The following is a 27,764-nucleotide window of genomic DNA, read 5'->3' as shown; positions in this document are numbered from 1 at the left end:
CCCCGTACCCATCCACACCTACATCTGGTCGTGTGTTTGCGGTGGCATTTAAGTGCTTTAAAATGAACAATTCTGACTTATTTATTGGTGTAGACATATTTTATGAGTGCTGTCACATCAACGGATTTAAAGTAGAAGAGAATTCATTCAAACTAATTCAAACTTTAGAGAACACTGTAAAAAAATCACTCTGGTTTGTAGATTGGAGGCCCAAGAGCAAACTGGAGATGAAGTAAGGTCTCAATACCGGCCTTTATTTTTGATCACAGGTAAAATTAGGCATATTTGGTCTCAGAATAGCATCATTCTTGCATGAAGTCAGAGTGAGCCAAGAACACTATAAAAGTTTACATTTTATTCGTCTTTGGTTAAGCCTGCCACCGTACATAAAATGGAAGGATCGACACCGATTCTATTGGTTACTAATAACAAAAACTATTCACAATGTTTGTTCTACACAATGTGTGAAAGTGTGTGTGTGTTGTCCTCACAGGCGTGTAGCTAAGAGTTACCAAGTCTAAACATGACAGCTGAACATCTATGAGAAAAAGTTTACAAAACCACCAGCAAGGTGGAAAGTCACATTTACTCTACACAGCATTATAATTATCCATATATAATAATCTACACAACATAATCATTATCCAACTATAACACACTTATTTTTTACTGTCTATGTAATGTACTCATTTCTGGTGAATTAGTATGATAATGAGGATTCTTAATAGTGAATATAGCCCCTGTAGTGGGTTTTGTGTTTTTGCCTGACTTGTGCTGACAATATCATCATCCACTGCGATGTTTCCTTGTGGACATTGTCATATGCTAATTTGAGAGACATTGCCCAAACCCTACTGGAACCTCTCAGTTAATTTCTGATTTCCAAGGGCTGTTATTGACCAGCACAGACCACTACCGGGTAATAGCCGGACCATACCTGGAATGAGGCGGGTCTCACTTGCCGAAACGCCCCCAATTTGAATACCAGCAGTCCGGAGCCGGCTTTTGTCGGGACCTTTTTAGTCCCTGTAGAAGTGCAGGGTTTTTTTTTCTCCTGGTTACTGATTGGATAGATCCCTAAGCGGGATGTGACGTAGTACTATAAACGACAACTTAGCGACTTTGTTGCTAAATTTAGCGACTTTTCAGACCCCTTTAGCGACTATTTTTCAAGAAAAAGACAAATCCAGTGAATCCTTCTTACTCTTCTTAAGGGGCCGATATGTGCTGCTGCTGCAGGAGGTGTTCACTTCGCGATCTCTGTTTGTTTACAACAAGCACCAGACACACAGTTAGCGATGTTGTTAATTCACAATCACTATGTTTAGGATAAGCGGAGACTCTGTGCATAATTAGCCGTGCTGCTTTCAGATGCTGACGTTGTGCACAGTTGGCGACGGTGAAAACCATACGTCACCTCCGGACTCTCTATGTCCCTCTGGGGGCTAACTTGTAGTCGAAACACGCAGAGTGAGCGGACTTTTGAGAGGGTGTGTCCTGAGACACTTCCCCCCCAGTCGAAACACGGCTAATGACTCTGAATAGACCTACAAACTAACAGAGCAACAAAACGTGATGTTATCGCAGATTGGCACATGCAAGTTGGGGGTGGTGCTTGGACCATTTTCAAGCAGAAAAATCATGGCAGCCTGGTCACAAACTTTCTCAAAATACAGCTAAACAGTATACAAAATTGGGTGGAGGAATAGGCAACACAGTAACAGAATATCTATTCACATTTAAGTCTATTTTGACAGTTTAGTGAGCTTCACTGTTTGTCAGTCATCCTATGAAACTGACCTTCTCTGGGTGGTTCACTGTGTTAATTGGCTGAGAGAGTGACCAGACAGATTGGGCTGAATTCCAGGCCACCAGTTAACGGGATCATGCTAGTTAAACTACAACAAAAAACTGTGCTTGTAGCGTCCCCAGCTAAATGATGGTCGAACTCTCAAACTGATGGTTCACATGGTTTTATTCCGTGGACCGTATTCAATTGCAAACACACTGTATGAACACACCGTAAGAGCTAACTTTTAACTGCTTTTATCACATAAACAATCCTGTAAATTAACTCCCTTTTTATCTATTTTAATCAAATGACAATCTCTAATGGAGTGCTGTATTACCATGAAATAGATATTTTTAACTATTTCCTTTTAATCCAATAAACAGTTTTTAGCCTTAGCAGACCTCACATAAAACAGACAAATACACCCTGTTACATTAATAAAACAACCATCGAGTTAGCTTAGCTCCATTTCACTTCAATACAGACTGAAATGGCAGCTCGGCCAATGCTAATAGTAGCTAACCACAACACGTTCCATACATAAAACTATCAACAGCAACCAAACTTGAAGCGGACATAATATAGCATGAAAGTAATGAAAACAAACCTTTGCCCTTTATTAGCCATGTGCTCGTGCATTTCATTTAAGTTTGGCACACTTTTAGCATTAAAGACATACTCTTTGTCTTGCAGACACACTTTTCCCACTGTCTGTAAAATCTGTTGGTAAAAGCACTGAATATAACGGGTGCTTAATATATAAGAAATAATAACCTGACCTTAACTAATGTTCAGAAACTAAATAAATAGACATAAAACAACAAATGAAGTGATGTTCTAGTCATATTAAAGGTCATTTACAGTGCTCATTTCTTGCAAAAACGCAAACTCAGTAATGTAGTTAATAGCAATAAATTAGTAACGACAGCAGCCACAAAGCCGGTATTCTCAGTAGTGTAGTAAAGAACATTTACCAACACCAGCAACATTAGCATGTAAGCATAAGATTATGCAAACAAACGCAAATGCTCATAGACAGTTTAGCTGTAATGTCTCACAGTATTGATGCACCATTTGGTTATTTTAACACCATGACTGATCACAAACTAGCTCACACTAACAACTGAACTGACACTGCTACTGAAAAAAAGCTCCATATAATCTCTTTGTGCATTAAATGTGAGACAATATACCCTTAGTGGGTAATCAAAGGGTAACCAAATTGTTATGAATACCCCAATGAGTGCTGTTCTTTCACCATTGTGTGAGAATCAAAGAGCCGTTGTGGCAGTCACCTAATGCTAACTGCAAAAGCTCCTTGTGCAGTTAAGCCTTTTAAACGGCTGGATTTGGAAATGCAAGCTTCTTTTGCTGCACACTCAGGCAGGCAGCTTGTGAGCTGCCGAAGTCTTTGCTCGCAAGAGGCTCATGGATCACGAAGAAGCAGCCCTTCAAACAACAGCCAGATATTTGGCAACCACACACAGAGCTGTGAATGTGACAATGGGAAGAGGAGAGGAGAATAATTTACCTTGATTCACATCTTTGCTTTCACCTAAGATATTTACATATTGTGTAATAGATCACAGAGACACCTCTGAAGGTTAATTTTAGGTTCCTTTCCCATCTGGAAAATCTTTAAAATGAATGCCTGATTTAGGTTGTCCCCCAGCCTCTGAGTTTGTAATTGCCTCGATCTAAAATCTCTTGAGTAATAAAGTTTTGATGTGACAGTAATTTGGAAAGTAATGCAGTGGAAATCAAGGGAGCCATATGTCTGATCAGATGAAACTCCCAAGTGTCTTGAAACTGCCATACAAATTTAATGTCATTACATCTGAATGTAATTTTTTGATATTCTGCTTTCAAACAAATAGACTAAAAATGCTGACAGCTTTACCTCTTGATAGATGCTTTTTGGATGGTGTGAATTTTCCCCCAGAATCCCTTTTAATAGGAAATATATGCTGAAAAATTGTAATTAATTAGGAAGATTTTAATTTGTTCTAAGCCCTATGACCAGCAGTGCAGCGTGTGCAGTGAAGCATTAAAACTTTTCTTTTGGCACAAAAGGTCATCTCAGTAGGTGCACTTTTACCTAACAGGGTGTAGCTGGAACAATGCCTAATGAGGTCACTTTTAATTTAAACCTCACGTCATTGCAAGAATAATGCCCAAATCAATAGGTTCTTGTGGGTTCAGTAATACTTTTTAATATCATGAGCAGCTAGAGATGTCCTGAGAAAAAGCACTGCAGTAGGCATGTGCAGGAGTTGCCAGACATTGGGGAGTAAGTTGCAAAACCAGCATACTGCAGATTACAGTGAAACAAGCACTTTTCCATGCAGAAACAAGTATACACTGGTGCATTATGTTTACATACTGTCATCTAAACTATTCAGTAAGATATTAATACAACTAACAAACATTTAGAAACACATGGAAATAACATGTACACATCACTCTACATATTATAATGTTGCAGGGATTAGAGTAATGAATTTTGAATCAAACATTGTATTGGATATATTAATGTTTCATCAATTAATAGACTGTTACAGCTTTTAACACTACAACAGTACAATATACCGCAGTCAGTGTAATGCCTGTGCATAAAGATAAAGGTAGCTTTGGCACTGCTAAAGGATGTTGCTGGTGCCAGACAAAAGAAAAACAAGCATTATTCAAAACCAGGCTTATAAACCTAATGTAATACGTGCTCCTTTTTTTATATTTCCATGAGTTGAAGCTTTTTTATGAGTTTCATGTACACGTATCCAGGACTGATTCCTGGACAAGATCACACCACCTGACAAAATTCTTTGGCAGGTGAAACTACTGGCAGGACAAGATAGTCGTAGCTGAAGTCTTTATTTTTATTGTTATTTCTGTGAAAGAAAACTGTAATCTCAGTCCAACAGAACACCATGATCGGTTTCAGTTGAAAATTCGGTGGCTAGAAGAAACCACTACCGGCACAGTTTGAAAGCAGTTGCAGTTTAACTGATATTGGTGATATAAGTAGCGACAGTTGAAGTGACAACTACGGCGAGTTTTGCCTGATTCTACCTTTACACTTGACATTGTAGCCCAACTTTCTGCTACAGGAGAACTGCTGGCTTGTTCAGCTATACGTACAAGTTTTACGTGAAACTGTTACATTTTTATTGTATTTGACATCGAAATGTCATGTTTTTTAGGTTGTACTGTTAGTAGTTTTATGCATTATAAGTAAAGATGCCATTAATTTGACGATATTCCTGTTTGTTCACAGGCATGATTGGAGAAGAGGAGTTTTTAGCATAACTGGGCACAAACGCATGCATTGTGTGCACCATTTTTACAGATGGTAGATCAGGTTTAGAAAGTTTAACCCCCTTTCCTGAAATCAGTCAATCAATTTAGAGTGTGTTTGTGCTTGAAGATGTAGCCTAAAACAAAATACTGTTAATGAAGCTTTAAACTTGGAGGTGTGGCAATATGCACAACTATTAGCAGGTTTTTTTTCTGTTATACTGTTTTACTTTGTCTCACTGCATCACCTCTGTGTTGTAAAAAAATAAAGACAGTTTAGAAAAGCCTGGGGGCTGGAACTGTATCGTAGTGGCAGCAGGATGACTTTTTCGCCTTTTGCAGGCATCTTGTGTGAATGCACCCCCACTTCTTAATCATTAATTTATCCAGGCATTCCTCACAACAGACTATTTATAGAAACCCTCACCAAACATCTATGCACTCTGTGCTCATTTTCAAACAGCTGAAGAACAAGGCTGAAACGTCTGCTCGTTCTCCACTGTACCATTTGTCTGTCAGAGGGGTGATAGAGAAAAGGCCCTGGTGCATTGGGCTTTCAAAGACGAGGGGGGTTGATGGTGGTGCTGTGGTATTTTCAGTCTATCACTTCACTCAGTGTGCTGTTTTTCTCATTCCTTCCTTCCTTGTTTTTTCCCCCTATTTTTTTGCCTCCTTCATACTGCCTTCAACTGCCCTCATACTTTTTCTTTTATTCTTTGCTTCATCTTCTTCCTCAAACACCAGTCTGCTCTAGTACACCACACTGCTTGCACTGTGAAGAGCTAATTGCCGTCAGTAGTTCAGAGTGCGAAGGGTCTCCAGTTCTGTGATCCATAAATAGACTTTTCAAAACCTTACAGTGAGACACAAAAGTGCCATGCAGAAATATAGAGATTTGCATTCATTAGAGCTCTGCTTTTGATTTCTGTTCTGTTTTCAGGGGAGGATGTTGTGAGATATAAGAAAAAACAGTAAAGCTGGTGTTATTTTTTTTCAGGTTTATGCTAACAAACATTAAAGCACAAAGCCACACAAGTATAAGCAGAGTAACCATAAAAAATCAATGCAGCTTGATGCCCCGATGCTTGGCCAGCTAAAATAATGATTTTGTTGTTTAAGTACTTGTACTGTGCACTAATAGTAAATTGGATGTGATTAAGTGTATTTGTTTAGTGCCTCTCTCAACAAACCTGCCTGAATATTTATAAGTTAAACCCTGTTTTTATGATGAAACGGGCATCATAGATTCGTAACAGCACTGAAATCTGCACATACTGTTCTGGCTTAAACACCAAACTCCTCTGGAAGTGATGCATTTACGATGCAGTAAATACAAACTACAGTGCCGAGTTATAGAGCCGGTTGGAGGACAAAACTTGTAAAGAGGAACTGGCCTTGGTCCTGAATTTGAAACCACCACTGTGCATGGCCAAGGTTGTGAGCAAAGAGAGTATGTGGACAACTGAATATGAGAAAGTGTTTTTTATGGATTTAATTTTAAAACCAAGGAAATTAACAGGCTTTACTTGCCTCAGTAATTTGCTCCCATTCAGCAACAAGCGCATCAGCGATGTTGACCACTGCTGATGTTGGACCAGTTAGGCCTGGCTAATTGTTGGAGTTCTAGTTGTTGGATGTCTTTCAGGTTTGGCTCTGTGCAGGCCAGTCAGGATGGAGCTTACCTTGTGCTTAAAGGTATCCTCATTTGAAACAGGAAACAGGGCATTTTCCAAGCTGTTGCCAAAAGGTTGGAAGCATATGTCAATAATATTATTATGTTCTGTTGCAAAATATTTTCCCTAATTTGAAGTAAGGTACTCACCAAAACCTAAAAAAAATCCACAGATCAATAGTTCAGTAGGGGTGTAACAGTTTTGAAACCAAGCTGTAATGTGGTGCTGCTGCACCCAGTAAAATAGTGTTGTAACACTGCCTTACTGCTTACCATGTTACCACCAACCTTACTGGAGTCATTAATCAAGACATTTATGTCCTCATGACTTTGAGAGAAAAGAATGCCAGCATTGCCTTGGGCGGGGACAATGTGACAATGTTAGAAAGAAAAAGAAAAAGTCGTTACATAGTGTGAACTATTGTTCGTAAGTTTAAGAATGGACAAAGTCAGTTGTCAGCAATCTTCTTTATAAATTTAACTTCACATAAATCAAAGAAAGTTAATCTACCTCTTGGTTATTAGGTGTTTTGATCTTGTACATGATTTTAAAACACAACCTGATTTTACTTATTCACATGAAAAAAAAAAAAAAAACAAGCAACCAAACCATGGGTCTGGAGAATTGTCCTTGTACACAAAGGGACAAAGTTGTCCACATATTTCTTGCCATTCAGTGTACTTCAGCTTGGCCTAATGCCGAACTGTAAAAGTGCCCAGAGCATTTGGCAACCTGCAAAAACTACATTGCATCTTTGTACATTTTGGTCATAAAACATTTTTTCTGTGCTATTTCACGTTGCATAAGCTTAACCTCTATAAGGCAGGATAAATGAAAAAGGGATAGTGTAGATACAGAAACCTCTGAATAATAGATCCACTGATGAACTCTATAAAACCACCAATAAAGTTAACATTTAACAATCATTTATTGTTTACATAAGTGCAGATCTGAGTATGTACGGAAGCACCGGTACGTGTAAAAATGAAAGTCCAATTTCAATGACCAGTCAACCTTGTAAAACTACATGTGGCATTAAGCTAGCTTTGATTCCTTTATCTTCAGATCAGAAGATGTTTATTTCTTTGTTACTTTAATCTTTTTAAAAGCTCAGTGAGGTATTTTAAGCTATTGATTATCAGTCATGTGTAGCCTGGTTTGTGTCTAACGAAACTGTTCCTTTTCCCCCTGGAACTGGAGCAAAGACTGGCCTTCACCACAGAGAAGATTAACAAAGTCAGACAAGTTAAAAATCTAATAGAGAGGAACATCCATTACTGAATGGGCCAACAGTCGAGCCAAGAAAAGGCCATTAAGGAAAGCATGGACTCAGCTCCCTGTAGAAAACATTTACGAGAGGCACTTGCTAATGGGTCAACAGAGAGGACTCTTTCATCACTCAAACTAATTGGCATCTGTGAATCCGAAGCTTAAGGAAGAAAAAGAGGAACCTGCTCAATGCTATTGATTGGACTTTCTGCAAAGGAGTGAGATGGGCGATGTGGTGGCTTTCAGAGGGACAATAGGTGTGATGAAGTTGCTACCTTCTCACACATTTTTCCTTTTTTGTGGGAGAGGAAAATGTCCGACTTTATGCTTCATTCCTACAAGCAAAAACGAGTTAATACCACAAAAGAATCCTGAATGTAATTCTGGAAAACTATAGATAATTAAATAAAACTTTTGAGAGGAGCGCTTACTAGACTCAAATTGAAGATATATGTAGACACAAAAACCACAAGAAAACTCCAAGCCTCTCTCTCTTTCCAAACAATTAAAATGCCTTTATTGCCATGGCATAATCACGTTAGACCTAAAAACAAACTCTGACGTGCATACGCATCAAGCCTTCATCAGGGAGTTGGTACAACTTTGAAGTTTGCTGCCAAATTCTGGTTATCAATCCAGTCGCTAACACAGAGCTAATGAGCTCCGTGTAATTTGAGGAGGTGCTCTTCAGTCTCATGGACCTATTACATCCGTTCCTTCATTCTCCGGGCAGTTCTCTTGATGTATGAGTCAACAGCAGTTATTATTTCCATATATTGGATTCCATCACTCCTTCGTCCCTGTAATTGTTTGTCATTATCAGTTCCCCTTTATTGTAGCCAAAAGCACTAGATGGCAAGCATGCAGGAAACGGAGGCTGGCACAGTCAAAGATAAACACTGTGTTTGCTGTGCATCACTGGCTGCATCATTGGAAAGGTGCATGCCGCTCAATAAAACTAATCAAACGTGAATTTTAAGGGGTATTGACTCGGTGGATTCACAAGGCATGGCAAATTTGTGATCTAAGGAAAGAAGGTGAAAAAGGCTGAAGATGGAAGATCAGGAGCCAGCCTAGCAGGGCAAGGACAGTCAGAGGGTAGAGCTAACAGACTGTTTGTTAATAGACTGCTTTTTCAAACACTGCACATTCCCTCGAGCTGCAGGCTTTTACTGTTATTTCAAAGGTTCACCAAAATTTCACCTACTGCTGTATAGAATGTCACAATTAAAGAAAATGGGTCTCAATTCACACTATGATTTAAAAGGCCCTCACCAAATATTTTTTTACATCATAAGTTATAACGAGACAATCAAATTGTAAGTAACAGGACAGAACATTTGTTCAGATTGGTCTAAAGAGTTAAACTTGGTACGGACATATATTGGGCAAGTATGTAACAGAACAACCTTAATATTTTTAGATCACAAGTCTAATCCAAAAACAATTATACCATGAGCCCAAATACTAGATAAAGTATGATTAGAAAAACTCCCTTTTCAACCAAACGATTTCTACAAATTTGTGCTTAGCCAAGAAACTTCATATATTGCGAGATTCAGGTTGTTCCATCAGAGTATGTTACATTACCTTTCTCCACCTGAGCTGAGCCTACTTCAATGAAGTGAGTACAGACTTGTGGGGTTGGGGTTTGCTGTTACTTCCTTAAGTGGATGTGTTTCACTGTTTTTAGTCCATATATCCACATTTCTCTGAAGCAAAAATGAAAAAAGAAAACATTTTTTTTCTTGGAACTGGTTGTAATTTAAAATTTTGACATCACCTTTTTTGTTTTTGTTTTCTTATGTTTCTTTGTTTTTCAGTTACAACGGTTGAAACGATCCCTCTCCTTCAAATCAGTCATGCGCAGCAAGAGCATGGACAACTTTTTCCAGCGCAGTAACGGCGAATCCCGCCTTCCCTCAGCCGTCATCACTACACCCCCACCCCTGCAGTCTCCTCCCCCCATCCCAGAGTCCCCCCTGGCTTACGAGCGCTCTCCATCTCATTCTCCGTCTACCAGTCCCAACCCCTCGTTGACATCACGCTCACCTTCTGTCAGTCCCTCGCTGTCCGTGAACTCGAAAATCCAGCCAAAGTCTCAGGCCCAGCCGGTCAAGACCCACTGTTTCCAGGAGCACGTCTTCCGTCGGCCTACCAGCTGCCAGCGATGCAAACACATGATCCAAGGTAGGTCTGTTGTGCTGGTTACTTCAAGGGCATTTTTTTTCCACTTTCATGAGCTGATATAGCTGAATGCTAGGTAATACATTTCAGCAAACATTAAAATTTTAGTCATCATCTACTGTACCTGGCTGTATCAAGGATCTCCTCACCAATGTGCAACGATATCTGTTAAAAATAAGCATTAAAGGTTGCTGCAGATATTTTCCCACTGGGAGTTCTGCCACTATACCCAAAATAATGAAAGGCATTTGGTTTGTGGTTCTTAAAGGATTAAAGGTTATTACTCAGAATAATCCACAAATCTTACTGCGGATCATTCAAAATAAGTGTGTTTCTTTAGCAGAAAATTGTCCCAATGAATAGTTATTGACAGCAAGCTCTGTGGTCCAATCTTGTTTGCGAACCTCCTCTGGGAGTTGTATCTGCTTTTCTTCCCACTGGTATGTTGACTCCTCTCAGCTGTATATCTCATGTAAATCAAGTCAGTTGGACAGACTTCTGTTTTACCAGATAAAACAGAATTCAGATTTATTATATGCAATTAAGCCCAAGCTGGCCAAGAGCTGAATTTAAGAGATCATTAATCAATTAGTTTAACAATTTGAAAATGAATACATCAATTCACAGCTTAGAAATATTGGCAAGAAACGAGTGTTGGGCCTGGTATAGTGTACAGCTGGTTTTAGTCCTCTGACTGCTTCTGGATCAGGCTCAAGCCAGGATTGTGATGGTTGTGTTTACAGGGGACACATTTGTGAACTGTAAATACTTACACCTGGCAGAGATGATTATACACTCTGGAAGGGTATCGCAGTGTAGCAACATGCAGTCTACGTTATTTCTTCCCACCTACGTTTCCATTACCCTCACTGCTCCTGACCTCTGCAGTAGCCTTACCTGTTGCTGATAACATTGTCTGGCGTCCATGCAGGGAACTCCAAGCAGGGGCTGCGTTGTAAAGCCTGCAAGCTGGCGGCCCACCTCTGGTGCTCATCAGAGCTCTCCCAGCAGCCCTGTAATGGCAAGGTAAGAACACCTCAGACAGACTTATCATTAAGTCTCACTACCACGCACTAAAGCTCACAGTTACACTTTACTGCCCACATAAAATGTATAGTAACACAAAGGCTCTCTACGCTCTCTAAATGTCTGGCTTTTGTCTGACAGCGATATGACTCCCAGAGAGATGTGGTCATTGAATGTTAACAGGGGTGTGAAACTCTGAGAGGAAAAATCTCCCAAAAGTAGCAGGATTTTTTACCTGGTCGGTGAGAGGGCAGGGAAATATGTGTCACATATTATAATCATATTATTATTTTTAGTGTATATAGTATTATATAAAATTATAGTCATCATAATGGTTCAAACGCATCACATTCATATATTTTTCTGTACATGTTTCTTTCTATTTTCTCATAATTTAAATAAAAGTTCTTAGTTGCCTTCAAAAAATATTTGATTATCATATTTGATTATTGTAGTGTTTTCTTGTTCTCGTTACACCTGTCCCTTGTGAAACGGACAATGCAAGCCTGGAAGGGACAACTGTTTAATTAGTGGTCAAGGTGGCTTTGTATCTTTAATTAATGATGTTAAATTCAATGTCACCTTGTTACTTGCTCATTTGCTGTAGTTGCCTCCCAGCCTTCTGTGTGAAGAACATTTTCCTATATAGTTAATTGCATTTTTATATTTTGTGTATTTATTTGTAAAATGCACTGGAAATGCACAAGCTCTCTGTAGGCCAGAGACTAACCCAGAATGCATTGTGTCAGCAGAATTAAACAGCATCTGGATGCTGTAATTGTCTCTGTCAGTCAGTTGGCAGTAGCCTTTAGTCCTGGTAATATGCTTAGCCTCAAAGCCCCCGTCTTGTTAAAAGAGGATAAAGCCCTTTTCAAACCAGCAGAGACAAAAAGGTAGAGGTTATAAATGGAACGTGGATTGACCAGGGCTTTGTAAGGTAGACCGCCACACTGGAAAATGGTAGCAGTGGGGGCAAATTATCTCCCAACTATAAATGCCATAAGAGGAGCAGAAGCTGAGGAGGATGACACTGATAAAGTTTCAGTGGCCAGGTCCCAACATTTTTTCACTCAGCCTTTTTGTCCTTCCTCCTGCATGTGCTGCTCTTCTCACATAACGCCCTCGTCTCTTCCTCTCTCTTGTCTCGGTGCTACATTTCCTTCCTCCCCTCTCAACTCTGTTGGAAAATCAATATCTCCCTGTACCAGCTGGTCTGGCTAATTCAGTGTGAAATTCAGTGTGTTTGAGGCGCACACAATCCCTCGAGGATATGACATGGCAGGCTCTCGCCGAGCCTTCGGCGGTGTCCTTTTCGATCACTGCACACTCATCAAAGCAAGGATTAGACATTTTAGTGAAAATGGATGGAGTTTGAGGATCCTTCTTGCACATCTACGCAACTTAAGGTCAGGGGGTTCACTGACTCTAAACCACCCAAAGCCTTTGTGTGCAACTTATATTGAAATTGAAGTCCTGTAATTGCTCAGGACTTCACGATTTAGTCTTCTTCACAAACATTTAAATGAAATGGAAATGAGGAAAAGACCAGAATATTTTGGAGGACATTATCCTGTTTGTTTATAAAGATATTTTAATATTGATTGGACAACATGATGATAAAATAAATTAAGTTACATAATTGTTAAGGAAAACTTGATTTTCTTAGTAAAAAGGGAGTTAGACTCTTGGGCTGACTTGAGGCCAGATAGAGCAATACAGTTGCTGCAGGGAGAAGAGAGCGGAGAGTCCATTAAGAGCAGGAGAAGCAGGCCATCATAGTGTATCCAACCATGAACACTCTGCATCAGTGCAACTACTATATTAAACTACCTAATCTGTACTGTACTTAAGTGCACTTTTCATGTATTTTTTTTACACTTCTACATCACTAAATTTCAGAGGGACTTTTTAATACTAGGTTGTTTGTGTTCTTTTTACACACTGCAAAAATTTCCATCTCATTAGCTCATTATTTTCGATTACAGTCCCATAAGTCATGTTTTCATAAATCAATTGAAAAAAATCTACCTGTGAGGGGAGATAGCATGATTAGAAAGTCACCTGGTTTCATGAATTTTCTAAAGAGACTTGTGCAACTCCATAACAATTTCATAATAACTTTGTTAGATGGAGATTTTCTGCAGGGCAAAAAAGCAAATGATCAATGAATAGTCAAAATTAACTTCACTTTGATCAGCTACATCTTTAAAAGGCTGCTTACATGTGAATGCACAGGTAATAACAATAAAATATATAATATTAAAACACTAAGAAGGAGACAATTTTACATTATGAGTATTTTTACTCTTGATGCTTTTACTTTACTAAATTAAAATTGAAATGCAAGGCTTTTACCTGTAACAGAGTATTTATGGTGTTGTTACAGGATGTGAGTGCTTCTTCCACCTCTGGTCATTCATAACATTAAAAACACAGAATGAAGCAGTCACAACGTTCAGTTTATGTAAAGTAGTGAAGATAAAAATGAAAAGAGGAATATCGATGACTGCAGCTTCTCTGGCTCGCTCTCAGCCCATTTGCTGAGTGCACCCATATATGACCGATTGCTTTAAAATATCTCCAGAATCAAGCAGCTGAAAATTACTTTGGAATCCTGACAATATTTTGCTAATCAATGTTAATTAAACTTAAAGATGTATTACCCTTTGATTAAAGAAACGGGCCTGCTGAGCATGGCACAAAATAATTGCTTCTGCAGGAAAGCTGTGTGAGTCTTCTTCTCCATCTGATCTTGCTTTTTGTGAAGCTCAACTGACCAAATAGTGAAATTTCAGCTTGACTCCTCTCTTAAACTGTACAGTTGTGCTCATCGGTCACATTTTTGATGTGCGATTGAAGGGTTTTTGTTTGACTATTTGATTTGAAAGGGGTGTTTTTTAATATTGAGGAAATATTTAATCTACCTCCAGTTCTGAGCACATCAGTGCGTTTCAAATTGGAGGATTGGCAGAGCAGATTAGGCCAATTGCCACTCATTAATTAGCATAAACAGTAAGTGAAGTATTTGCCATTTGTGTTTCCTGTGAAACACTTTGTGACAAACAGATTTAAACAAGCATAATGAAATTGGTACTTGGATTGTAACAGGAAGTGTCTGTATACTAAAGCAAGCAGTTGACAGTAAATTCAGCAACTACTTTGATAATTATTTGATATAATTTCTGTTTCGCTCAAATTGATACTGTCTTATATTATTATTATTCATATTAATATATTATTTTTTGTTTGTTTGTTTCGTTTCTTCAGACAATTCAAAGACCATGGTTACAATGGTTAATCAATAAAGGAAAAAAGCAGCTGATTAATCAATATTAAAAAACAATATTTTACAGCTGTACTGTACATATATTTATATGATAACGTAGAACACTAGATATCATACATTTTTTTTCAAATTTTATTTCTTGAATTGTGGTCCCTTACATTAGTTTCTTCTCAGAAAAAAGGGGAGGAAAGTATTAAACAACTTTATAATAACTACTGTATGTTTTTACCACCCCACCAAAAAAAAAAAAAACATTGAAAAAAAATATTAACAATAATAATAATAATGACAAAAATAATAGTAACACATTTGCTAAAGAAATTTAAATAACAGTGAAAGGGGAAAAATGAAATTAGTTAAAATAAAAAAATAAATACATTAAATAAAATTAATGACCTTTGAGGAATGCAAGAATATAGATTGTCCTGATAATTAGATATCATAATAACTTCACATTTCATATGTTGGTAATTTTTCATTTGTATAAATATATTCCACTCTTTAACAAGGAGTTTCATGCAATTATTTCAGTGTCAAGGTGAAGTTTGTATTCTGTGAGAAAAGAGACGAAGAAGAGATTCTGGGCATGTTGTTGTCTGTCAGCTCCTGAACAGCACTTCCTCTGAACCTTTAAGCAATGTTTCACTTTTGGGTGACTTCTGTACATTTCAGAAGGTCTACACTCACAAGATCTGTCAGATCGTCATGGCAGTCATTTTGATTTGTTTCCTTCTTGTTATATAAATATACTCCTTTACTTTGACTTTCACACACAAGCATACAAAATGTTTATGACCTCAACTGCTAGTTAATGGGTATATTATTTTGATGAGCATCTTTAATTACCACTAATAAAAGTATTTTCTGGAGAAAAAGTTACAAGTTTAACATGGAGCAAAGTATGTGTAAATGCTGTTTTATTTCCATACAATGGAGGTGATTTAAGCACTGATTGTACCACAGATCAGCAGGAAAATAACTCAAAGATTAAAGACATTGTTCTGATTATTAACAGCATTTATCACTTACTGTAAAATAGATGAAAAGAGATACAGAGATTAGATGAATCCAAGTTACTATCTTTAAAAACTGTTTCTATTTGGAGAATACAGAACAGATTCATCACACCTCTGCCAAGAACAGGACTTTTATCTCTGCGACTGATGAGTCATGTACTGTCGCTAAACATATTTCTGTTGCTAAAAAAAGAAACAATCATATCAAAGTAGTACAGTACCGGACTGGCAATTTGACAGAGACAGATCTTTGTTGTGCCTCAATACACCGCTTACATGGATGAATTAGCTTAAAGGCAGATAGGAAAAAACGTTTAGTCATACTCCATTAGACATACAGCCATGTTGGGGGACATTTCTTCAAAAACTCCCTGCTAAAACTAATGGGGAGTGTATTATTGCAATCATCACTGGGCAATAATGCAGTCATACATCATATTAGCTACACTACCGGGTGACCGGTCCTGAAAAATTTGGGACAGTCTCGAATTACAGTCGTCCCATATCCCGAAAATGAACCATTATAGTAATTGATAATATGAATTATCTGTCTGTGCAATTCGAGACTTGACTTGACACTTGAAGACAAATATGCTGAGAAGACCTGAGTTAGTGACACAGAGAGATAATATTGAAAAATGCTGCACTGAATCTATTGTGTATTTTGCAGCACTGCAGAATTGTCAAAAAATAATCAATAACGCAACAAGGATATGTGCAAAGGGGCTGCTGCTGTCATCAGAATAAAGAAGACTCAATTCAACTGAGAGAACCCTTTTGTCAATTATCAGTAAACATTTGTTTAGTTTTTTATACTCTTTAAATCCATAACAATATTTAAAAAGATCTAATCACTTATGTAGGCAACAATTTATACATCTAGTTATTAAAAAAGATCCTGTTTGTTTTTCGTAAAATAAGAATATAATTGATTTGTTTGTCCAATAGTTTTTGTCTATTACACAGATTAGGTTACCAAGGATCGTTGCAATGTAATTTGACCTGTTTTATGACAAAAACTGTATCTAGAAATGTGTTTGTAAGGTTCTACAGCTTGATGGCAATCTTAAATCTTATTTTTATCAGTAAATTCAGAGGGGTAGTATATATTCTAACGACTTGTGTGTTACTAGACCATAGTATAATACAAAAATAATTCATCACAATCACCACTTATTACCCACTGGAAGTGTTTGGCACTGTCTATATTTGCAGTCACCACCACACATCGTATTATTACCGATGTTCTCTGTCTCAGGCAGGTGATTATCATGACAGGCATCGTGTTTACAAACACCTACCATCACTTTCTACACAGTCAACCTTTAAGTACTTAATTACCTGATGCAGATTATGATGATCCAGGTGCTTCCCATTTTTGTCAAACATTCACAGATTTTCTGTAATGTGATATACTTGCATCAAAGTCATTTGTAGGAGATCTTCATTGAGTTGAAATACTGATAGAACAGCATGAGAGATATTTGCACATTTTCACACACTCGGCTTTCATCTCACGCTGTAGGCCCACCCCTCCCTCACATAACCACACAGGTATCGTCTTACAACAAAAGATTACATCTGCCCTTTGTCTTTTCCTCTGCCTCGAGTAATGTTTCACCTTCCCCTGTCCTCCCTCTCCTGTCTCCTCGTCGCTCGCTGCCGGCTTGACAGTCAGGAGCTTTCAAGAGGAACTTCAGCTCTCCGCTGTTAACCACTGATACGCTGGGTGTGGTCAGAGAGGCTCCGGCTGCCCAAGGTGAGTGATGGAAACGCCTGCTAGTTTCTTACAGCACCAGACAGCTACAATCTCAGGATGACTAATCACCGTGTCTGTGGCCTTCGATCCTTGATGCCTGCCAGGCCACTGTGTGTGTTTGTAAGGCCATGTGTGTGTATAGTGTCAGCTATAAAACTGCACGTGTTGCACTGTGTCTGTGTGTAGAGGCAGATAATGGCCTTCTTGACCCTGTGTACGAGGCGCTGCGCTATGGGACGTCGCTGGCTCAGATGAGTCGCTCCAGCTTCAGCAGTATCTCAGAGTCGCCCTGTCATGAGGTATAAAAACACACATAAAACCCCCATACTTCATATAAATTCATGTTGACATTAATCATGCCTAGAATATTGCTGACATTGCTGGCTGCAACTCTTTCTTTATTATAGGCGGAAAAACTGCAAGACAAACTAGAAAACCAGCCAATAGCAGAAGAGGAGCACATCCCAGGAAGTAAGGCAAATCATTTTCCTTTGAATTCTTAACTGGCTCGTTGGCAGCTTTTTCAGATAAATGCTGAAAAGTCTTTGAGGATTGGTTCAATATTTGGGCAAATTGTTTGTTCTCTTTCTTAGGGGTAAATAAGAAGATTTGATACCGCCTTAATGTCTACTTCAAAGTTCTAGTGAAACGGACATTATAGCATCTTTAGCATCTGTTTTTTGACGCATGTTCCAGTGAAATGTAACATTTGAACGATATACAGTTACGACAAGGATTTCCATCAAATCCTTAGCATTTTTATTGGACTTTTTTTTTGCATATATTGTACCATAGATGCACAATATGATCAAGATGTGATCCAAAAGGTTTTTTAAAAGGGTTGTTTTTCTCCATTTCATTTCGACTTCAAACAGGATACAGCTGGCCAAAGGTTACAAAATCAACCTAAAGTTTACCTTAATTAACACTCTATATATCCCATTTGTACAGATTCTACAACAATAATTAAACAAGCAAGATATAAAGTGTTAATTGGTGATTTTTAGAGTTGGAAGGTTAGTGGTTTCCCCCTGTTCCCAGGGTATGTGTAAGCTAAGCTAACCGCCTGCTGACTGTGGCTTCAGATTTATCATAGAGATGGATACAGCGGTAGGGATCTGTTCATTTTCAGAAACAAATTGTGGAATGACTCCCTAAAAATGGCACTGTATCAGAGCTAAAAATCTCTGAAATCCTTAGATTAGAGATTAGATTTGATTGGGAAAAAATGAAATTTACACCGACAAAAACAATGCATTGGTCTCCCAAACAAATGGTTCATCATCAGTAGTGTTCAATTTATGTGTTTCCTTTAAAGGATTAAACGTGATTTAATGTGTACATGTGCAGCAAACCTTTCGTAAGGATACATTTCATTTACCATATCTGTAGTCTACGAAGAACAAAATGACATTTTTAGTGGTTAAATGTCAGAAAGTCAAAGAACGACATAAGCATGAGATACAGTTCGCCCTAGAGGTGGTGTGTCTGTGCGTGTGTGTTCTCTCCACCGTACTTTAACCTCTCTGTCTTTAGTCCCAGGAGAGGGGATCATCTCTGTTTGTACTGCTGCCACTTTGCAGTAAATGACCTTGACTTCTACCTTCCTTCTGTTTGCCGCAAAGTGACAAGACCTCTCTGTGTATCCCTCCTTTTTTCTTTCTTTCTTTATCTTGACTTGCACACACACTCTTTCCCTCTTCCTTTGCTTTCACTCACAACCCTTCTTTCACATATTGTATTTCCTTTTCTTTTTTCCTCTGTCTCTCCAGTGCTCACCCCTCCTGAAAGTGAGAAGGCTGATTCAGAAGACAGGGTCAGCCTGAAGGTGTGTAGTCAGCACTCCTCTCTTATTTCAGCCTATTTTTCTTGGTGAAAACACACTGTCAGCCCCCTTCTAACTCTCCATCCTTCAGTTTCAGACTTGGCCATACAGATAACAATCTTCTTTCTCTCTCTCTCTCTCTCTATTTCTTTTGATACTCTTCTTTCCATCAGACTCCTAAGAAAGTAGAGGTCCACTCCATCCACACCTATGTGGCTCTCTACAAGTTCCTGCCTCAGGAGAAGAACGACTTGGAGCTACAGTGAGTCACATTTCTTTGCATCCTGTACTGATTGTGTGCATGAGAGTAATCAGATGAAAGAGGACGGGTGTACCTGGCCAAAATCTACTGACATTCACACACCATCTGCCTCCTCAGCAGGATGATCGAAGGGGGGTTGCAGGGTTTGGATTGGGAGGGGAGAGCGTGCTGGGAGGCTGGGAAGGACAAACAGCTGCGCTTAGTGTGTAACATAAAAAAAAAAAATGAGTCTTTGTATGTTAGAAGGTGCAGGAAACTGCTCAGTGTGGTATGACACCCACCACTAATCTGGAGGATGCGTCTGTGCAAGAAGACAGCACACGAGGCGTTTTGTCACATGGACGGAGCAGTCCAGTTTCTTAATGTGACATGTTGACATTCACGGCACAATACATAAAACATGAAAATAAGTCAAATTTAAATGCATTTCTTAAAAAAAACCAACAACTTATTACTATTGATTATTTTCCTAAGAAATGTTCTTACCCTCTGAACCCCAAACCGTTTCAGGGCGTTTTTTCTACATTGTATTCACTTTGGCCTCGTGTTTCACTGCAATATATAAGTACTGCACCTTTATGGAATCAGCACATTCACGGCTAGAAGTGGGAACAACTCAAATATGTCTTTTTTTGCAGGATAACACGGATATAAATCACAAAAAGTAAAAACAAGTTGAATTTCTCTGTTACATCCATCCATTTTCCTCTGCTTATCCGGGGCCGGGTCGCAGGGGCAGCAGGTTAAGCAGGGCATTCCAGACGTCCCTCTCCCCAGCCATAATGTCCAGCTCCTCCTAAGGGGGCCCCGAGGCGTTCCCAGGGCAGGCGAGAGATATAATCCCTCCACCGTGTTCTGGGTCTTCCCTAGGGTCTCCTCTCCTGTTCTCTCCTCTCTGCTCTGTGTAGACTTATTTTCAGTGAATATTTGTCACTTGACTGTTTATCTCAGCAAAATAAACCATGGGTTAACAGTGCCGCTGATAAGATCCAAATTTAATGCTTTTAACAGTATGTAGTTATTCCAAACAGTTAATTTTTGGCAACATTTTAAATGAGGTGTAGAACAAAATGATTTGGACAGAAATATCACAATTTTAAGCTTTGTTTTGGTTGCTTTTTCTAATGTAAACATTTGTAACCGATGATGCGTTCAAGGAATGTCGGAAAGTACAAATTTTGATTGATAATGACAATTAATAATTTTACAACTTTCTTTCTACGATAAACTGTAATTTGCCAATGAAAACATACAGGTTCAGAGGGTTTAACAGCTTGTGTACTCTCAAATTTGGTTTAAATGTGTTGCAAACGTATAAAAAATCGAAGTCTTCTCATTTGTCGTTTGTTTTTCCTCAAGGCCGGGTGACAGAGTTCAAGTCACGGATGACTCCAACGAGGACTGGTGGAAGGTGGGCTGTGAATGAAATATTTCTATTCAGATTCACTAACTTGGATAGAATGTCGTCATTAGAAATCCTCAGTTTGCCTTTGAATAGAAACTGCAGTAACACACACATGGACTTCAGTTAGACAATCAGTTGGAGTTCTTCCATTCAAAGCGGAGCTGTCAGAGACAGAAAGACTAAAGAGCTGCTGGATGTGCTTGAAGGACAGCAGGTGGGTGGGAGCAGAGCTAGTTATGAAGAGGAGAAGAGGAAGAAGACAGATTGCAGTCAGTGTTTAATGAGGCAGCTGAAGATCTTAACCTTCACCTGCCCAAGGACACACAGGTCTTTACATAATGGAAACACCAGGGAAAGTACAGACACATCCACTTTATTAATATGGCAGCAGAGCGAACCATATTTATATAGCTTACATTAGTGGTGGAACGAGCAGTGTACTTTAAAACATACTTAGTTACCTCAATGATTTAAAACTTTCTTCTTAAACTGTAGTGGGTGGGATTTAAATGTAGTACAATATTTAAATCAAAATACATTTATACATATATAATTTATGTATTGCTGAAGTAGAAGTTCATAAAACTTTAGTTTTGTGTTTTATTGTAGTTCAAGTTCTTTATCATATGGACAACAATTACAGGGAAGCAGTTGGCAATGAAAATCTTAGGATTCAGCCTTAAGATCCCTCTCATAATTCTGATAAAATATGTGTTAAAAAAGAAAAAAGAACATCACACAAGTAAAAACAAAATGTGAATCTAAACAAAATGATCATAAAATACAACCCAGATTTTAAAAAAGTTGCACAAACTTTACAAAACTGTACAAAGACTGTATATTTTATGTTTAAACTGATAAACTTTTTTTTGTAAATATACATTGAATGCATTCTGTTTTTATTTATGTTTTACACAGCATCCTAGCTTTTTTGGCATATCAGGGTTGTGTAAAATAAAGAAATATCAATTAGAGCCTAATTGCAATAAATAAACTGAATGTAACATATAACTTAATATACAACGTAATATAATGTTATCTGCATAATGATAAGTATAAATATATTAATACAGAGCTGAAACAGAAATGTAGTAAATGCATACTAAGAATATAGGTGGGGATAAAAAATCTATACATGCATAACCACACACACAGGTGTGAACAGTTGTAAAACGGTATATAAGCATATAAAAAGGTAAAGTATGAAGTCCTGGGAGCAATTTCAATCCATGCACACTCATTCCATTGCAGAAAACTGACACTTTAACCCCCCTCCTGCCGTTTTAGTGTAAACACGCCTCTGCCTAATGTGGAGGAACCAACATCTGGACAGGAGCAAAATAGCTTACTTGGCACCCAGGGGCTTTGCACGCCTGTGTGCCAGAGTCTCTGAAGAGAATAGGAGGGGATTAGGCCTCCACTAATGCAGATGCTTTTTGGTCTAGTACTGACGTTGCTAATTAGGGAACAAAAACATTCTTTTATTTCTATTTTCCCGCTAATTGTGGTGGTTTATTTAAAGTCCAATGTATTACTGTGATATAAATGTGATGCATTATCTAGGCATCTGGCCAAGTAAACAGAAATGAGAAAACAAAGAATCTAATTGTGTGTGCTCAGCCAAGGACTGTCAAGGACTGTAGTGGGAGCTGCCGGTGTTGGCTTTGCTGTTTGTGTTGAGACGATGATTGAAACAAGGTAGTTCCTTTTTGTCAACAAGGCAGCAAGTTGCAGCTTATTTACAAGAGTCGTCAGCATCATCATTTTGTTTTGATACAAGCAATTAAAGGGGCAGTTCACCATAAAATCAAAAATACATATTTTCTCTTTTAGCTATAGTGCTGTTTATTATTCTAGATTGATTTGATGCGAGTTGCCAAGTGTTGGAGATTTGCTGTTGCAGCTTTTCAAATGTTTTTTTGTCAAGCTGACAACTTTACGGCTAATATATCCAACACACTGCAACTCACCAAAACAATCTAGATTTATAAATAGAACTACAGGTAAGAGGAGTAAGTATTATTGGTTTTGGGGTGAAATGCCCCTTTAGGAATTTTAGAAAAAACAGAACAGAAAATATCTATTTATAACTGTAATTGTGTGTGTGTGTGTGTGTGTGTTTGCGTGTGTTTACCAGGGGAAAAGCAGAGACAAGGTGGGCTTGTTCCCGGCCAACTTTGTGCAGCGGGTCCGCCCTGGCGAGCGCGTGTGGAAGGTCACCGATGGTTTCCACGGCAACCGAGACAAAGGCCAGATGACTGTGAAAGAGGCCCAGGTGAACACACATTTTTCCTCTCACTCGCACACACACTCATATACACACTGGATACATTTTTAAATGTATGCAAATTTATGCAGAAAACTGCTGAGATTACAGAGGACAGCATGTTATGGCTTCCAATGCGGCTCACTTTTTTCGCCTCAGTCCACAAGCTCTCTCACTATACTGAATGTCACTTGCTCCTCCTCCTGCTCTGTACTCCTCTCTCCCCTCCCTCCCTCTGCAGATCTGTGTAGGGAAGAACGAGGAGACTGACGGTTTCCTCCGGCTGAGCAGCGGGAAGAAGAGAGGCTTGGTCCCTGTGAAGTATCTGCTAGAAATATGATGGCAGCACTTCTCCTTGACCCTCAGTTTGATAAAGAAGTTCACGATGACGGAGGAATACTCAGGAGTGTTTACCCGACACCTCACTGGCCGCCAACCAACCACCCACCTCCACCCCTCCAACAAAAAGTGGCAGTGAATTAGCAGCTTGAGTGGACGACGACCCACAGCTTTGCTTTTCACTGCAGAAGCTTTTAAGACTTAAAGGAGGTGTGTGTGTGTGTGTGGAGGGTTCTCCTTCAGAGTTCTTTAGAGCTACTTTTCTTGTAGCACAACTTTTACTTTGTGTGGTTTTATACACACTCACAACAAAAATGTAGCATCATGTTTGAAGAGGATAGTGTGCAGGACGTCTGGCTACCTCACTAGCCATTTCCTTTGGTCATCTGTCTGCTGAAAAAACGCGAGAGGACTACTTTACTATGATGTCAAGGCATGTCTAAGCCTTGTGAGTCTTCATTTCACTGTTTGTGTGGAGAAAAACAAGACATAAAAGATTGTGAAAGATTGTAGCTGTTTGTTGTAGTGGTTGTTTCAAACCCTTTAACAGATTTAGTTTAGTAGAGTTCGTATAAACCATGGCAATCCAGTTTTGTATGTGCAGACTGCAGCTCAGAACATCTGCTGTTGTAATATGGATTCATGACATGCATATGTTTTACTCCTGCTCCAATGATTCAGGTATTACATTGTGTCTGTAAAAAATCTAAAAAACAGAGTCTTCTGATACATCCTGCAGGGATCGTACAAAGTGCTTGATTTTAACAGTCCTGTTTCTCGAGTTTAGGGACATGCTCAAATTCAAATAAAATCCCTAAATAATATTTAATTTTCAACATAATCCGGTGTTTAATCGACACAATCCCTCATGAAAACCAAAAATCTTTAAATATTTAAAATTAAACAATCACATTGTTATTTTTTTGTTGTCTACTGGAAAGTAGCAAGCATTAAATAATCAAAACATACAATTTAATATCAATTCCATATGAACAGCTGGTTCAATAAACAGTGGCAATATACATTGATTGCTGTTTGTATAAAGGAATTCTTTAAACTTAATTTTTCACATGCATTTACAGTAACAATTTAGATGTGATTACAAAGGCATTTTTGGTGTAGGTACCTTAAAAGTGCTAAAATTTTACTCTTAAAAAGCTCTATGGACCATGATCTTGGTCAAATGAAAGTCACAACACACATACACTGGGATTTTGTGTATTTCAGACTTCTCTCCAGTGATTAGATAACTGTACATTTGTGCTCTTCACAGCTCCGATGTGACAAATGCTTTGCGTGCACCTTAGGGAGCTTTTTTTTTGCCTCAGAACGCCCTTCAAAGACACTCTCTACACACAGGTTTCTGTACTTCACTCTGTCCCATGTAACTCTAAAAGCAACCACTAGTATCTGCTTCGTGTCATTATATTGTTGGCATTGTTTACTTGTGTTTGTGTGTAATATTCGCTGTCATATCCGGTTGTGTACTACAGCGTGAGGGTGGTGTGCCGTCTCGACTTTCTGAAGCTTTTGTTGCATGGAAGAGCAGAGCGAAGAAATTCAGGATGATGGATGAAAAACCAAACTCAGTGTTATTTGTTTAAAAAGTGGTTTTAAAATGTTCAGCCTCTCAGAAGGTCATGTTCCGAACTTCAGCTGCTAAAATGTGCTGAATTTTTGATGAATGGCTAATGTTTCTCCCAGCACACGTGATAACTTTAAAGTAACTCTGAGGGACTGTTATTGTTGCTGTTGTTTAAGGTGATACAAGGCAAAAAAGATCACCGCACACCGTTTGATTTATTGCTCTGTCATTATAAACCATAAGGCAGTGACAAACTGCCTTTGTTGCGGCAATAACTGTAAATAAAGATATGACAGTATTTGTAAATAGCCTTATAAAGATACTGTAAATATTGGCTCTGAATAGCGCTCTGACCAAGAAGGTTTGCAGCTATCCAGGTGCCAACTAAGGGCATTAACCTCACAGTTATAAATTACAGGAGATCATTATTTATTGTCCCACTAAACAATGTATGCATCTCTTTGCTCAATTAACATCTAGCCCTGTCAGCACAAATCTTTTCAAATACTATGCACAACAGTTCTAGTCACTCACTTTATTTTGTACTCAGCTTATTTCCAGCATAGCCACACACACACATGTCCGTGTACTATATACCTGTGCTTTTGCAAAGATTTGAATTTGAACTGCAGCTTTTACAAAGTGTCCATCTTGGATCAGTCTGCACCACGCTAATCCTAAACATTACCTTCACTGGCTAGAACCAGGATTGGCTCAGGATCAGTATAACCCAGGTGAATTACCTTCCTCATCTTAATGCACACTACCAGGCTAGTTCTCTGCATGGCTAGCTGCCCTTTGTTTCTCACATCTCTCAATAAAGTCAGATGAACTGTCAAACTGTGCTCTTTTTATTTGAGAAATAATTCATTCTTTTCATACTCAGTTGTGTGATTTGTGTCTATCTTTCAAAAAGGCTGAGCAGAGTGAAATAAGGATTTGGGGCTGTGACCGGCAGTTCTATTGTCTGCAAATATTTTAAGAGTGAATTAAAGGTTTTTGTTTTTTTTTGCCAGAGATGAAAGAGTCACTCAGATGAAGACAATGGACCTATCCCTTTATCGAGCAAAGAACTTCAGTGGATATCAAAATGGGGTCCCCATGTTTCTCTGTTTGGTCGTAGAACCACATGGATTTCTTCCAGCTAATCAGCAAAGATCAGGCTACGTCACAGACAGTGACACCATGACATCTGACCAATCAGTATGATAATAATATAATAACTTTATTGACCTTGACCTCCAATGTAAAAATGAAAAATTTAGAAAAAGAAATCTGCAAGAAACAGTCGTGTTATTCTTCAATGACTTGTACGAGGAGAACTTGACTGACAGCATATTAGGGCCAAGGGCAAATCTGAAAAAGCAACTTTTTTCTTGTAGATTTGCCACTTTAATCTTGTAAATTTTTCTCAAAATATTACCCCCCTCCCCCAAATCCATATGTTTTTTACACATTCCACAGTCAGACACATTCTGGCAGTATGTAATATCCTCCAATATTCTCTAGGGTTGGAATTTGCAAGTATTTCAATGAGTGCCCTATTAAGGGTTATTCTTAAATTTTACCTCACAAATGCTGGAATTTCTCAAAAGCCAATGGTGGTATTCAGATAATTTACTGTGACTTACTTAAGTAAAAGTACATTGATTAAAGTTCTCCGTCGCTACGACGGATTTCCGTAATTTTGAGTTCACAGAGGCCACTTATGAGATCAATAGCCATGTTTCCTTTAGGGGAAAGAGTGGCCGTTGGGAAAGTCTCAGGCCACGCCCTCTCCAATGTCCGCTCACTCAACGTGTCTCCACTACTCACTCCACTCAGAGGGATTTACAAAACTCCAGTAGTGACGTATGGTTTTTCATCGTAGCTTAATGCTTAGCAAAAGTTTCGACGGTGATCCTTGTTCACATACGCAACGGATTAAACACTGGAGATGCAACTGTGGCTGCTGTCGCTAACTGTGCACAACGTCCGCCGCTGATCATAAACAAAGCAGCATGGCTAATTCTGCATAGTGTCTCCGCTGATCATAAACATAGTGATCGTGAATTAACCGACATCGCTAACTGTGCACAGTGTCCGGTGCTTGTTGTAAACAAACAGAGATTGCTAAGTGAACACCTCCTGCAGCAGCAGCAGCACATACTCACTGTACTGCTACAGAGCTAACTGTAAGCCTATTGGCAATTTGCAGACTGGAGGTTAAGGGGTTAACATCCCCTCTGGCTCTGTGACTGCAGCTGGGAGAGACTGCTGCAAGAGGACTGTGCCCCTTCGACTCGTTCTTACTCTTCTTAAGAGCCGACAGCCCCCGCGGCTCGTCCTCTCAGCAGTTAGAATGTATAAAAGGCTTACTTGAAATAAAAAGGAAAATAAAAACATGTTACGAAAAGTTATGTAGATGAATATTTTAGAGAGTAAAGACAAGACAAGCAAGCAAAAAAAAAAAAGAATTGAAAGATAAAAAAAGAAATAATAGAACAGCTGTTTAAAATCCTCCTGTAAAACAGTATTGGTTGAGTATTTAAATATGATGGCTGCATTTGGTGCTGAATTCTTATGCATTAGTATTTATTAAGCAGGTGTCAAGTCACCTGGAACATGTTTCACACACTGCATGTGACTTGGCTGTAGTGTGAAAAAAATTTTAGTCAGAATATTTTTTTTTTTTACTTTAATCCATGAAAGTAGCAATTCCTCTACAAAAAATACCCACAATAAGTAAAGTAAAAGTCATGCATTCAAAAGTTAACTTGCAACCTTGATTGCAAAAGAAG

At 38.6% G+C, this 27,764-nt stretch overlaps 1 protein-coding gene across 2 annotated transcripts in view; it reads left to right on the top strand.

The window, feature by feature from the left end:
- The window catches only part of LOC131960012 (SH3 and cysteine-rich domain-containing protein 2-like), a 30,798-nt gene extending 6,873 nt beyond the window's left edge, over positions 1 to 23,925 (top strand). For both annotated transcript variants that reach the window (XM_059325221.1, XM_059325222.1), the window contains exons 2-11: positions 9,852 to 10,218; positions 11,147 to 11,241; positions 17,218 to 17,302; positions 17,489 to 17,601; positions 17,710 to 17,773; positions 19,075 to 19,130; positions 19,301 to 19,389; positions 20,749 to 20,800; positions 22,932 to 23,069; positions 23,302 to 23,925. In XM_059325221.1, the coding sequence (XP_059181204.1) occupies positions 9,852 to 10,218; positions 11,147 to 11,241; positions 17,218 to 17,302; positions 17,489 to 17,601; positions 17,710 to 17,773; positions 19,075 to 19,130; positions 19,301 to 19,389; positions 20,749 to 20,800; positions 22,932 to 23,069; positions 23,302 to 23,400 (1,158 nt within the window). In that variant the 3' untranslated portion in view covers positions 23,401 to 23,925. The remainder of the gene's footprint in view (positions 1 to 9,851; positions 10,219 to 11,146; positions 11,242 to 17,217; positions 17,303 to 17,488; positions 17,602 to 17,709; positions 17,774 to 19,074; positions 19,131 to 19,300; positions 19,390 to 20,748; positions 20,801 to 22,931; positions 23,070 to 23,301) is intronic.
- Positions 23,926 to 27,764: the final 3,839 nt, after the last annotated feature.

Source organism: Centropristis striata, chromosome 21, assembly GCF_030273125.1.
Source record: "Centropristis striata isolate RG_2023a ecotype Rhode Island chromosome 21, C.striata_1.0, whole genome shotgun sequence".
Classification (NCBI taxonomy): domain Eukaryota; kingdom Metazoa; phylum Chordata; class Actinopteri; order Perciformes; family Serranidae; genus Centropristis; species Centropristis striata.
Note: the sequence above shows the minus strand (reverse complement) of the source record. Positions and strands in the feature narration are given on the sequence as shown.